Raw genomic sequence first — 13499 nt, forward strand, 5'->3', positions numbered from 1 at the left:
TCTTGCTTGGAGAGAAAGGTATCAGATGGTGGCCTCCTCACAAATAATCCCATCTTGTCGGCGTCAACCATGGTTGAACTGAAGTCCTTCGGCCCCTGGTGCCTCGTAGAAACGTTGGTAAATCCACAATGATTTCTCCCGAATTACACATTTTACTCCCGTTCAGCGCACAGTCAATTCATCGATTCCATAATGACGGTCCACAGATGCCGCACTTTGACCTCTTGCCAATCTATTTAACAACTCAATTTTTTTTTGCACAATGTCATAAACCCTTCTCTGCCTTTTGGCACAACTAATTTTGTCCATCGTTTTACGTTTGGGCGCCATTATTAACTGTTGTGTGTGCACTTGATCTCATAGATCTCGTATTACAGGATCTCTGTATGCCATTTCTTGTTCGATGACGATTCGTTATTAAACTTCGCTTCGTTCTTGTATGCTGGTCGGATTACTACAATTAACGGTGCATGAGAAAAACCAACAGGCTCGTCATGGTAGGTAATCGGCCACGCGGACACAAACAAAGACTCATCTTGGCTTAAAATCCACGATTACCGCAAGGACCAAAATGAAATACCGCTATGACTAAATCGGAACACAATCGGTTGCCCCGATTTGTCAAAATCCACGATATTAGAACCTGCAATATTTGAGGGTTGACTGTACATTAGTTCTTCATGCCTGTTTGCTTCCTTTATGACGTCCTTCAGAACAGTTAGTTTCCTGTTTTGAATGATTTTCGATTTTGTTTCGCTGCCAGACAGGCAGACAGACTAATACAATTAAATAAAAATAATAATGCCATTCCTTTTGCGCTGAAACGGCGCATAGGGCTGCTGAGGCAGTTTCATTGGTAAGGTGTACAGTCCTGGACGGGTCGCCACTCCGACGCAGGGTACCCCGAATGGTTAATACCCCGACCCCACCTGGTGTTAGTTCAATGGCTGACAGGGGCTTGAACTCAGGACTCTAAGGTCCCAAGTCAGCCACTTTAGCTGCAAAGCCAATACCAAGCTTACTAAAACAGTCACCTTATCATTATTATTATAATTATTACCTTAATTATTCCTTTGTGTGCATGCGTGCTCGGGATGATATTTCATACATTTGCCAAATGCAGATCCAAAGTACTGCTAAACTGCAGGTTAGTGCTCTGATTCATGTTCTACAGTGTTCAAAATGTAAAATTAGAATTCTCAAAAAAAATCTCAAAAGCAGGATTTCTCAAAAAGTTGTGGACAGTTTAGGTGTGTGACAAGGACCAATTGATTCGATCTTGGTGAATATCCAGAGAATTTTTTTTTTCCGATTGGCAGTTTCATTGGCAAGGTGTGCAGTCCTGGATGGGTCATCACTCCCATGCTGGTTACCCCATCCATCCATTGGGACCATATTCTGTGCAGAGGGTTCGCGTTGCCTAAGCAGGCTCCTTGGCTATTGGGCACAATCCTGGACGGGTCGCCACTCCGTCACAGGATACCAACAAGCTGGCACTCATTTTGTCATCCTCAGAAGGATGACAGGCTGAGTCAAGTAATTCTTCACCATTGAGAGATGGGGCTAAAAGGATATATCACACAATACATCCAAAAATAATGATATGAAGGGTAATGACAAAACTTAGTTGATGAGTTTGGTTGGTGACAAGAACAAACCGATTAGATTTTGGTTCAGGTCTGGATACAGATCCAGCCTATCAGTGGGATACAAAGCGTAAACTGTTCGGCCTGGCAGAGGTATGCGCTCTACCAAATGCGTTCTCGTTAAAATTGCCCCTCATCATTTTGCTCGCAATGTCTTGTTGCAAAAACGCCTACTTGGGTTTTATTTTTGTAAACTTTTTTTTTCCCCCCCATGGATATTTATCTTCGATTGCCATGGGATTGGCAATGCTTCTTTAATTTGTCCTTGCCATGGCCTTGTTTTGTAGGTCCTGAAAGAAATGGATGAAGTCGGGGATCTCTTGAACGTCAAATATTCTCGACATCGCAGACAACAGCAACTCACGGAAGAGCCAGTTTACTGAATGCACTGAACTACCCAACTGGTGGCTCTCACACGGTTTATTTCGTCCTGGAACGTGTCGCAATTCACCTTCCATCACCTTATCAACACTTACGTACATCATATTCCTTTCAGACCTCTACGTGTTTTAATCTAAGGCTCAATTATTTAAATACTATGTTTAAATACTTTTTGTTTGATGTTGAGGGCATTACAATGGGGAGTTTTTTTTTTGTTTGTTTGTTTTGCACTTTTTCAGAAGTTTGAGCAAAAATACTGACACATTCCACTGGCTTCATGCAACTCACCGAGCACTGGTAAAAATGTGTGACACTGGTGAAAAACAACAACGAAAAAGTTGCGCTGGTGAGCACCGTTCCTTCATCGTTGTTGGGATGGTGGGGAGCGGGTTCCTGGCAGGAGAAACTTTTACACTCCCTTCCATAATGCCAAAGCACCTGTCAATGATTGCGTACGTGGTTCAGCTTTTTTAATTTTGATCATGATCCTTCCACTTTGCACATAATTTTTTTTTATTTTATTTTCCATTAAGCATTGCACACAGAAAATTGCAAATGTTTTGACAATTCTTATGTAAGCAAGCCCCAGAGTCTGAAACTTATCTTCAGCTGTTTGGTCATTGCTGAGTTTTTGAGATCGAAACAAAACGAATATTTTGTTTCATAATTATTGTTGAAAATAAATCTTTTATATTTCCTAATGCTTAATTTGTCCTTTAGTTTACGGTTTGGTTTGAACAAACGTATCCAACGCTCAAATGCAAAAGTATCCTTCTGGTGGAAACTCCACTTCTCACGTACCACCGAGTAGAACTGGTTCAAACGACACGTCAATCTAAATCTGTAAAAGGAAAGGGAGTGGAGGAGTAGTTTGAGACAAACAAATACTTGATACCTGCTCATTTCGGAAAGTGGTAAGTTTGTCTATCTGTGTACATAACCGAACATTTGATGAGGAGGTACATTCTTCTCTGGAAGCATGGCTTGGAACCATCAAATTATTTCCCTTTGTCCAATAGTCACTACGTTCATTTAACTGTGGCGACGCGATGTGGCCATGTAATGAAGGAGATGTTCGCTCTTCTTGCTCGGTCGTTGGCCTGTCTGTCTACGACGTATTTTTGCTTGCGCTTCCTTGAGCTCTATTGTTGGGTTCTTGTGGAAATGTACTTCTCGCAAGTCTTCCCACTCTGGTGCCTTGGGATTGCTACATCTCTTGTATCGATTCGAAAGAGCGACTGTTTTAGTAGGTTGTCTAATGCAACCAATAATGTATGAAATGACTTTTTTGGAAAGACTTCATTTTATTTATATCAATTCCCCCCCTCCCCCGTTTTGCAAATCGAAATTTATTTTTGCAAATTGTGGAGATGGTTTTTTTTTGTGTGGGGGGGGGGGGCGAGGGAAGGGAGGGATGGTAAGATTTGGTAATAAAATAATTTATGTTCATGAGCATATTATCTCCCAAGCTGAGATTCCAAGTGCAGCTGCTTTTGTGGAGTCACCAGATTCTAAATAATTGTGAGGATGTGAACTCCTGTGTCCTTGCTGGGAATTTGTTCCACTTTTGATAATTTCTCAAACTCTCGGTGGGTCGTATGATGATTATAGGAGTGTGTTTGTGTGCAACTTTTATTTTATTTTATTTTTCTCTTTGGCAGTGTATATTCATCCAGTACTTGGAAGCATTTGTCTTGATGGTATTTTACTAGTCAAGCGATTCTATTCAAGTGAAGCTGTTACCGGTATCAGTAAAAGTTAACATTCCTTGGTGTAAACCGATCCCAACAGCGATTTTTCTTTTTCTTTTGCATCATTTTCCATGAACCAATGAAATCGCTTTGCTGGTTAAATAGCATTATGGTAAACGTTGCCCATAATGGCTTTATATACACTTTGTGTTGACGTTGTACTTTCCGCAATATCTGTCGTCGTTAACACCATCTCTTTGCCCATTTGTGATGTGATCCAATTGGCAAGGAGAAGTACCACTGATTTTGGATTCCTTATGTTGTTTTGATTCGGGGTTTCAGAATGAATAATATTATGTTCTGTACATATATTTTCAATATTAAAAGCTTCACAAATGCTTCTTTTGTTCTTTTATTGTTTGTTTTGAGTTTATACAGATTGACTCATGATGTCATTGAAGCAAGCTAGAGACTGAGGTTGCAATCGAACGTGATGGTTCCACTGGAAAGGGAATTCTGGGTAAAACGACTGTGGCCGCCAACGTCGTCACATCTGCTGTGCAACAGAACGGAGGTGCATCATGAAGTTCCTTTTGAAGGATGACATCAAAGTTGCTGATATTCACAGGAGACTGTCTGCGCAACTCAGTGTTTTGCCTTCGTTTCACGTAGCTGTGTTGAAATGATGCAGCGAGATCGAAAATGGCCGGTAGTTGGTGAGCGATATTTGGGCATTCTCGCGTGCAACCAACTGCTTTGACCCGAAGGTTAAACAGCTAATTTTGGCGAATCGTGAAATTGCTAAGCATGAAATTGCTGAAGAAACGGGTGACAGTTTTCGAAGTGTGGAAACGGTCATTGATCTCACTTGAAATTCTCAGGTTGATTTGTACAAAGTGCTTACCAAAAGACGTCCAGCCAGAGTCAAAGCAAGCCAGAATGGAGCAGAGACTTTCTTGGTCCTCACCACCAAAAACGTTTGAGCTTTTGGAAAAGTATTTTTGGAGTTTAATAATTTAATTAATCTGGAATTTCTTGAATGTGGGAAAACTGTCAATAATAAGTCATCGAGTCGGTTGTTGAGCAATGAAGTGAGTCGATCAATAGATGGCCAGGTACTCTGACTTAGAACGTGACTCCACTGCATGATAATGCTTGACGTCACATGACAAATGTGAACACATTCGTGTGGAGAAGGGTTGGAGAAGTTAATCATCTCCCATACATTCCAGACTTGTCACCTTGTGATTGTCATCTCATTGAATGACTCGTAAAACATGGTGGCCTTTAGGTTATGAACGATGATGATGCCATTCCAATTCGCTGTCTCTCCTATTCTTAACCCTCTTACTTATCCGTGTCAACTTCAGCTGTCACCATCCCAGCTAGCTTTTTGTTAGTCCTCACACCACCGTGAGGAAGCATTACAGCCAAGGCCTTGTATGACACTGCTGTCTTTACCCAATCAATTGGATTCTCATACTTTATTTCCAACCTTGCTTTCATGTCAAACTTTCCTTCAAAACCTGCCTGTTCTTCCTCTACGACCCCTCGTGGCCAAGCTCCTCAAATCATGTACTCTGGAAGGAGGCCGGGATCTTCAGAGATCCACCAAAATACTGCTATGTCTGGAAGTTTAATCGGGCAAATTGGTCAAGACTGCATTCCGCCATCTCGTCTTCCCCTTCCATTTAATGGTCCACTATCTTCATCTCTGGACATGAAGCATGCTTGGAAATTATTTTTCAACAAACGATTCGCTCTCCTTTTTTGCTTCATTCACTCAAACAACATGCCTCGCTTTCTTGGCCAGCATATCGTCCCTGGTATAATGATTTGTGTGCTGCGTCAATTGCCAGAAAGCAGCCTGCATTCCCCCCCCCTGGAAAACCAACCTCACTAATGGGACACTGCAGTCTCTCCACAAAACATTATTTCTGTCCTCGGACGTGCCAGAATTTAGCATCGGGCCCATCTTAAGGCCAAACCCGCAGGTCGTTCATCATCTAAACTAAAACTTTGTGGCAATTGGTCTAATCTACATGTGGCAACATGCTGATCCTCTGTTCTTTTGCTGTTGAAGAACTGGGTTACAATGGACACTGCATATGACAAGGCTGACTCTTGATTCTCTCTCTGCAGAAAATGCCAAGGTTTCTCATCTCTCCCTCATCTTTTACCCATCCTCTACCTCATTGGCTTATTAATGTAATTGAAACAACTTGTGAGACTGAAGTTGTAATATAATGTGATTGTTCCACTAAACAAAGCATTCTTGGTCAAACTATCATGGCAGCCAATGTAGCCACATTTGATGTGGAACAGAGGTGTTAGGTTACTTTTGAATGTTGACATCAAAGCATTCATGTGGTGAGGCAATATGGCACTTTTGAAATGATGTATTCCTCCCCAGATTGCTTGTCACACATGTGCAGACACCCTTAGTAACGAAGTTCATCGGGGTGGCATAGATATTTCACGCATGCCAGATAAGGACTGCAGCATGAAACGACTGAAAAAAACTTTGAAAGAAGCTGAAAATACTTGGAAATGTACTTGTGGCAAAGGGTTTGGAGAACTTCCTGTTAAACTCTTCCAAGAAGTTGTTATCTTGCAACCCATACTGCAAAAACTCCTGACGACGTGGGCCCGTGAAAGCCCTGAAGGTTCGTACACGGGTGTGTTCTTCCCAAATCTTCTTGCTTCTTAACACCGATGGGAAAGTCATATCTTGGGCTTAGCGATGCACCTGAGGGTGTTTTTTTTTATTTTATTTTATTTGTTTGTTTTTTAATGACATTTACTATTAATCTTATTTGAGAGAAGTGGGAGTTGTGTGGGCTGAGAGTGCTGTTATTAATCTATATTTTTGCTTAGTTTGGGGGCTGCAATAGAAAGTGTACTCAATGCTTGCATCTATTGGTGAAAGGAGAAGTGTGTGCATATGCGTCCGTGCGACACGCACGACCACCGCTTCGGAAATGATCAGAAACCGACTCCTCTTTTTCCATGGATATTTCTCTTGTTCCTATATTTCTGTGAGTCCGATTTTAATTCAGGAACACAGCAGTTATGATTAACCATTTTGAAATTGCCATTCTTTCAAAATGCTGAAAATTATGTTTTATAATATGATTTGAATCACACATTTCGGGTAATGGCAGGTTAAAAGTGCTCGGCAAACAACCTGGTCACTGAAAATGCGCACATAGCGCATGCACAAAAAGCCTCGTTTAGCTTTGGTCCGTCATTTTGTTGCGTATTGCCAGAAAGCAGCGGTGAGGCAGCAAGGAAAGTTCATGTCATTCAGAATATGAACTTTTCTCCTGACAAGGTGGAGAAATTCCTCTGTCATGATTTTACAACTCGTACTGACAATGTCAGCACCCTGATACTTGAACTGTCCACCTGCCTTGTCCAGTCCTGATTCCTCTGCTCCATCCAGGTCATTTCCCATTTACCACGTAAATGGCATCATAAACCAGGTTAGTCATCCTCACTTAAGAAAATGGCATCATAAACCAGATTAGTCATCCTCACTAAAGAAAATGGCATTTATAATTGCAGCAAAATTTGGTACTCGTATTTTCTCTCTGGCTCTCTGATCTCTGACCCTCTGTTTGGCTTCTGCCCAGATCATCCCATCTTAAATACACTACCTCTGTGTCAGCATTGAATGAATGCTCTCAACCAAGAATAAACGTCGGGGACATCTCACTGGAGATCTCCCATGCTTTCTTTATCTGGAACTCTGCCCTGATTTTCAAACGGCAAGCAAGTGCTATCGCAGTTCCCTACTGGATTTGCGCCTGTGTGTTAACATATCAACTATCCTGCACTCTCTTAAGCAGTGAGTTGCTTTTGATGCAATACGATCCCATGCTCTACTGCGAGGGCAGTGTCTCTCAAAGCGTTTTGGAACCAATGCTGTTCTTGATGTACATCAATGACATGTCGTCGTCATGAGAAAATCCAGTGTCACTTTGCGGATCCTTCCACTCTGTGTTAAATCTTTCTGCCAGGCAAGCTTGTAGCAGTTTTGTCAGCTGATCAGGAGAAAGGGAATTTGGCATTTACCTCAAACATGTTTTACATATGTATTTATTTATTTTTAGTGAAATAAAGACCCATATTCTCACCTTGTCCCTCCAAAAAGACTGGCAGGTAAATTTCAATCTTTTTCGGTGGTCAGCCTTAGAGAGAGACTGAGACTGGAACCCTTGTACCTCACTATGAGCTAGAACCTTTTTATACGCCCAAAATATATATATATATATATATATATATATATATATATATATATATATATATATATATATATATATATATATATATATATATATATATATATATTATGTGATACCTGTCTGTCTGTCCGTCCCTGTCCACATTCTTACTCCCAAAGTTTTCAACTTTCACGTTTCATATTTGGTACATAGGTACAGACTGTGGAGACAGTGTCACGACATATGTTCGTCATCTAAAGTGGTTGCCATGGCAACCAGGATGCTGTTTTCCATGTAGTAGCACAATTCTGTATATACCTTCTTGTTCTTCATAAATTGACGTGTTTGAATATATAATTGTGCGTACGCGCGTGTGTGTGTGTCACAGAGACTTTTTCGGCCGTATATTGTGCTCACTTGCGCTCTTGTTATTATTTTGGTGTACAAAGTTGAGGCTCGTGGAAGAGCGAGCACACTGAACTGATCAAGACGTAAGAGAGAAAACCAGGATGCAAAACACACATGCTTGGAGAAGGAAACTCCAAGGAGAGAAAACTGGCAAATTGGAAGGAGGAGGGATTTGGTCGGGGAGTGAGGTTAACGTGGGGTAGAAAAGATCATGGTTTGGGATTGCATATGATCTGAGATGGTGAACAGCTGTCTTGAAGACCGGGAGGGAAGAATGAGGTGGAAGAAAATGTGAAAGTTGATTCCACAAGTAGGAAAAAAGAAAAACAAATGTGGGGAGGTGAGCAGTGATTCTAGATTTAGGTAGTTTCACCAGAAGTGGGTTGATGGTGGACTGTCAGACTTCCAGAAACCTGGGTGGTAATGAGGGGAACAAAGCATGGAAAGAGCAAAGGGTTCAAGACCAGAAAGGAGGTGGTAAAAGACAGAGACCACCGACCTGTCTACAATGGGCTAGTGATAGACCCATCGACTCAGCTTCATTGCAGAAAATTCCTCAATTCTGAATCCGACTGTGGCGGTCATTTTTGCAAACATAACGAAACAACTCTCTTCTTCACTTGCAGAGCGGTTTGAAAAGCGGTTGATATGGAACAACTGGCTCGGAAAGCGATAGCAAGCCACTTGCGAACGGAACACCACCTCCTCCACTGCAGTTTCAGAAAGATTCTGCTCTTCTGGACATGAAATGATCAATATGACAAATGGGACACTTTAATATCCAAACTGTTTAGTTCATGTTTCTCCCAAATGTTTCATAAAAACATGTGAAGATATTTCCAAAGTTCGATTGCTCCGACCGGCTGCAGTTTGTTGGTTTTTTTATTTTATCTTTTCGGGTAAAGTGTCGGAAGTTTTACATTTGTCATCACTCAGTGTCGTACACTCGACTGATATCGCACTCCACATGTGCAGTGCGTGTGTGGTCATCGACCTCAAACTTTCCACCAATCAGGAAGCGCTCTGCGCACGTCCTCGAGCCGCACCGTTCTCCCGATGGTTCTCCTGTGAGACCCTCCCTGTACATCATCACATGCTGGGTTTCTGTGTTCGAGGGGCACCGAGATTGTTCTCGGCATGGCGACCTTCTCGCCAGGTAACTGAGCCGCAGTCCCCTTTGGGTGACGTCCCGTACTTGCCGACATGCATCATCTACACTTGATTTATGGGCCCGTATTGGGTTCGGAAGGAAACCACATTTGGAGGAATTGTCGAAATTCAATATTCTCACCTCAGTGAAGGGAAAAAGATGTTGCTTTACAATGGATGTTACGTTGGAGAAGAAAACGCTGCAAATTCCACTTAAAAAACGAAATGCTTTGTGTGGGATATCTTTTTGCCAGGTAACGTCAGTTTTTTTTTTTTAAAGTGCAACTTTTATTAGTACGCACTACCACCAACATGTCCATCAGGTTAAATTACAAGAGGTCTTTGTACAGTACAGTGCAGTGGAGGACCAAACTGCGAAATAAAAGTCACAACGGCTTCATTGCTCCTCACCTGTGAGACTTCGGAATCGAACTTTGAATCCACATTGTGTCTCATTACAGCTCTGTACCTGTCTGGCCTGCGGCGGGGCCCGCTGGATGATGTCTGGCCCGCGGCGGGGCCCGCTGGATGATGTCTGGCCCGCGGCGGGGCCCGCTGGATGATGTCTAGCCTGCGGCGGGGCCCGCTGGATGATGTCTGGCCTGCGGCGGGGCCCGCTGGATGATGTCTGGCCTGCGGCGGGGCCCGCTGGATGATGTCTGGCCCGCGGCGGGGCCCGCTGGATGATGTCTAGCCTGCGGCGGGGCCCGCTGGATGATGTCTGGCCTGCGGCGGGGCCCGCTGGATGATGTCTAGCCTGCGGCGGGGCCCGCTGGATGATGTCTGGCCTGCGGCGGGGCCCGCTGGATGATGTCTGGCCTGTGGCGGGGCCCGCTGGATGATGTCTGGCCCGCGGCAGGGCCTGCTGGATGATGTCTGGCCTGCGGTGGGGCCCGCTGGATGATGTCTGGCCTGCGGCGGGGATCACTGGATGATGTCTGGCCTGCAGCGGGGATCGCTGGATGATGTCTGGCCTGCGGCGGGGATCGCTGGATGATGTGTGGCCTGCGGCGGGGCCCGCTGGATGATGTTTGGCCTGCGGCGGGGCCAGCTGGATGATGTGTGGCCTGCGGCAGGGCCCGCTGGATGATGTTTGGCCTGCGGCGGGGCCAGCTGGATGATGTCTGGCCTGCGGCGGGGCCCGCTGGATGATGTCTGGCCTGCGGCGGGGATCGCTGGATGATGTGTGGCCTGCAGCGGGGATCGCTGGATGATGTCTGGCCTGCGGCGGGGCCCGCTGGATGATGTCTGGCCTGCGGCGGGGATCGCTGGATGATGTGTGGCCTGCGGCGGGGATCGCTGGATGATGTCTGGCCTGCGGCGGGGCCCGCTGGATGATGTCTGGCCTGCGGCGGGGATCGCTGGATGATGTGTGGCCTGCGGCGGGGATCGCTGGATGATGTCTGGCCTGCGGCGGGGCCCGCTGGATGATGTCTGGCCTGCGGCGGGGCCCGCTGGATGATGTCTGGCCTGCGGCGGGGATCGCTGGATGATGTGTGGCCTGCGGCGGGGATCGCTGGATGATGTCTGGCCTGCGGCGGGGCCCGCTGGATGATGTCTGGCCTGCGGCGGGGATCGCTGGATGATGTGTGGCCTGCGGCGGGGATCGCTGGATGATGTCTGGCCTGCGGCGGGGCCCGCTGGATGATGTCTGGCCTGCGGCGGGGCCCGCTGGATGATGTCTGGCCTGCGGCGGGGATCACTGGATGATGTCTGGCCTGCGGCAGGGCCCGCTGGATGATGTCTGGCCTGCGGCAGGGCCCACTGGATGATGACAGTTTTCATTTTCATCAGAATGGTACACACATCATCATTCCGTGGACCCCACTGTGCTGAAAACGGTTCAGACGAGCTCATGTGGATTGAAGAAGAAAAGTAAAAACTTATAAGTGCTCAGAAATAAAATAATAAATAGCTTGATGTGTATTAAATTGATAATTTCTCTGAAGCCACTTCGAAAGAGCCATATGTTATTATCATGTCAAAAGGAAGGAGAAACTGGACCAGCACTGGGAAGAGTGCATACCTCTGCCAAGCTGAACAGTATGTTTTGTATCCAACTGGGAGGCTGTATCCGAATCCGGATCTTCACCAAGTTTGATACCCAACCTGTCCAGCAAGATTCGTCCGAATCCGTACACAACTTATTGAGATATCCAGTTCACTAACAGACATACATGGGTGAAAACATAACCCCAGTGTTCGTTGGTGGAGGTAAAAATAAATAAATAAATAAATAAATAGGGGATTGTAATGCACTTGCCAAGACAGTTTTGTTCCACAATTTTGAGGCAAAAGAGCCGATATCTACATTATCACCATTGGCTTCTATTTATGAACCAATTACAGGGTGCAAGAATGTATGGCCGTACTTGATGTTGGCTCTTTTATGCAATAATCCTCTTTTTTGGCAATGTGATTAAATGGTGATTATACAAGGGTGCACGACCAGCAGCTGTTTTAACGAATCAACAAAAATACATACATGGTGGTGCGGTGGTCGGGACGAGCGCGTGGTGGTGCGGTGGTCGGGACGTGCGCGTGGTGGTGCGGTGGTCGGGACGTACACGTGGTGGTGGGGTCGGGACGTACGCGTGGTGGTGCGGTGGTCGGGACGTACGCGTGATGGTGGGGTCGGGACGTACGCGTGGTGGTGCGGTGGTCGGGACGTACGCGTGGTGGTGCGGTGGTCGGGACGTACACGTGGTGGTGGGGTCGGGACGTACGCATGGTGGTGCGGTGGTCGGGACGTACGCGTGATGGTGGGGTCGGGACGTACGCGTGGTGGTGGGGTCGGGACGTACGCGTAGTGGTGGGGTCGGGATGTACGCGTGGTGGTGCGGTGGTCGGGATGTACGCGTGGTGGTGCGGTGGTCGGGATGTACGCGTGGTGGTGCGGTGGTCAGGACCTTGCACTGGCATACCGAGTGTTACGGTTTAAATTTGATGCTTTTTCAAAAGGCTTTTGGAGTCTGAGTTGGTCCCCGGGCAATTACCATGTCATGATGGGGTAGTCATTAAAAACCTAACTGGCTCACCTTCAAGGTGAAAGTAACCTGCCTGGCCACACGTCGTGATCGGCTCATAAGTATGCTTTCTGACATGGCCGAGCATGACCTCATTGTACTTGGTATTTAACTTTTCCAGAAAATAACTGTCAGGGGGCATTTTGGGGTAAAAGTGAGTTCCAGGACTTTTTCTTTTTCAAGATGTTCAACACAATTTAGAACTGAATTTGAGATGTTTGTTATCAAGGAAAGTTTTGAGCCTCCTAATGGGCAAAACAGGTGTTTGCCAAGTACTTTGAAGCTATTCTTTTCATTATGAGCTCTGCAAAATTATTGAGGGTTGTTATAACAATTATTTCAGGGGTATATGTATGCCAGGGTCTTTCGCGTGTCGTAGGTGAGTTACCGCTGGCACCCTGAACAAACTACAAAATCCTGATCAAATCACCTTCAGTCGAACGGCAGGACTGCCCAGCCGGTTCGTGAAACACTTGGGCTAAAAACCTTCCCTGGCAAACCCCACAAGAAGGTGCAAATACTTGGGGCCCTTAAATAAGTAGGAATTATACAAGAGGTTACTCTGATATCTCCATGTGACTTGGGAATAAGATGGCTCTGGGAATTCTAAAGGTAAGTTGCAACTTGGAGAAAGACGAAGCAAAACCACAACCCACCAGGTGAGCGGCACTTCCCCAATCATGTAGCTGATTGGATGGTCAAAACAAAACACACTGAAGACAATAAGAGGCTAAATGAAAATATGGCTCTCACTTGGCTGCAATATAGTAGTCTGTCGTGGCTAAAACTTTTCGGGAGAGTCGGAACTCGGGTATCATGTTTGGAGAGTGAAGTGTGGGCAGCCTTGACCTTAATATCTCTAAGAATATTTGTGCATTTCTGACTGCGAAATCTGACTCACAATCCAAGCCTTGGTGGTGTGGTTGCTTTCCTGACTTGCTCTCGACTAGTTGTGGGACTGCTGGTCAGCCT

The 13499-nt window shown here is 45.5% G+C and overlaps 1 protein-coding gene across 2 annotated transcripts in view; it reads left to right on the top strand.

Moving 5' to 3' along the window:
• The window catches only part of SPTLC2 (serine palmitoyltransferase long chain base subunit 2), a 70545-nt gene extending 66429 nt beyond the window's left edge, over positions 1 to 4116 (top strand). For both annotated transcript variants that reach the window (XM_085858530.1, XM_085858531.1), the window contains one exon: positions 1934 to 4116. In XM_085858530.1, coding sequence (XP_085714656.1) covers positions 1934 to 2029 — 96 coding nt within the window. In that variant the 3' untranslated portion in view covers positions 2030 to 4116. The remainder of the gene's footprint in view (positions 1 to 1933) is intronic.
• Positions 4117 to 13499: the final 9383 nt, after the last annotated feature.

The sequence above is a fragment of the Eptatretus burgeri genome, chromosome 15, assembly GCF_056783735.1.
Source record: "Eptatretus burgeri isolate ZD-2024b chromosome 15, Ebu_testis_v1, whole genome shotgun sequence".
NCBI lineage: Eukaryota > Metazoa > Chordata > Myxini > Myxiniformes > Myxinidae > Eptatretus > Eptatretus burgeri.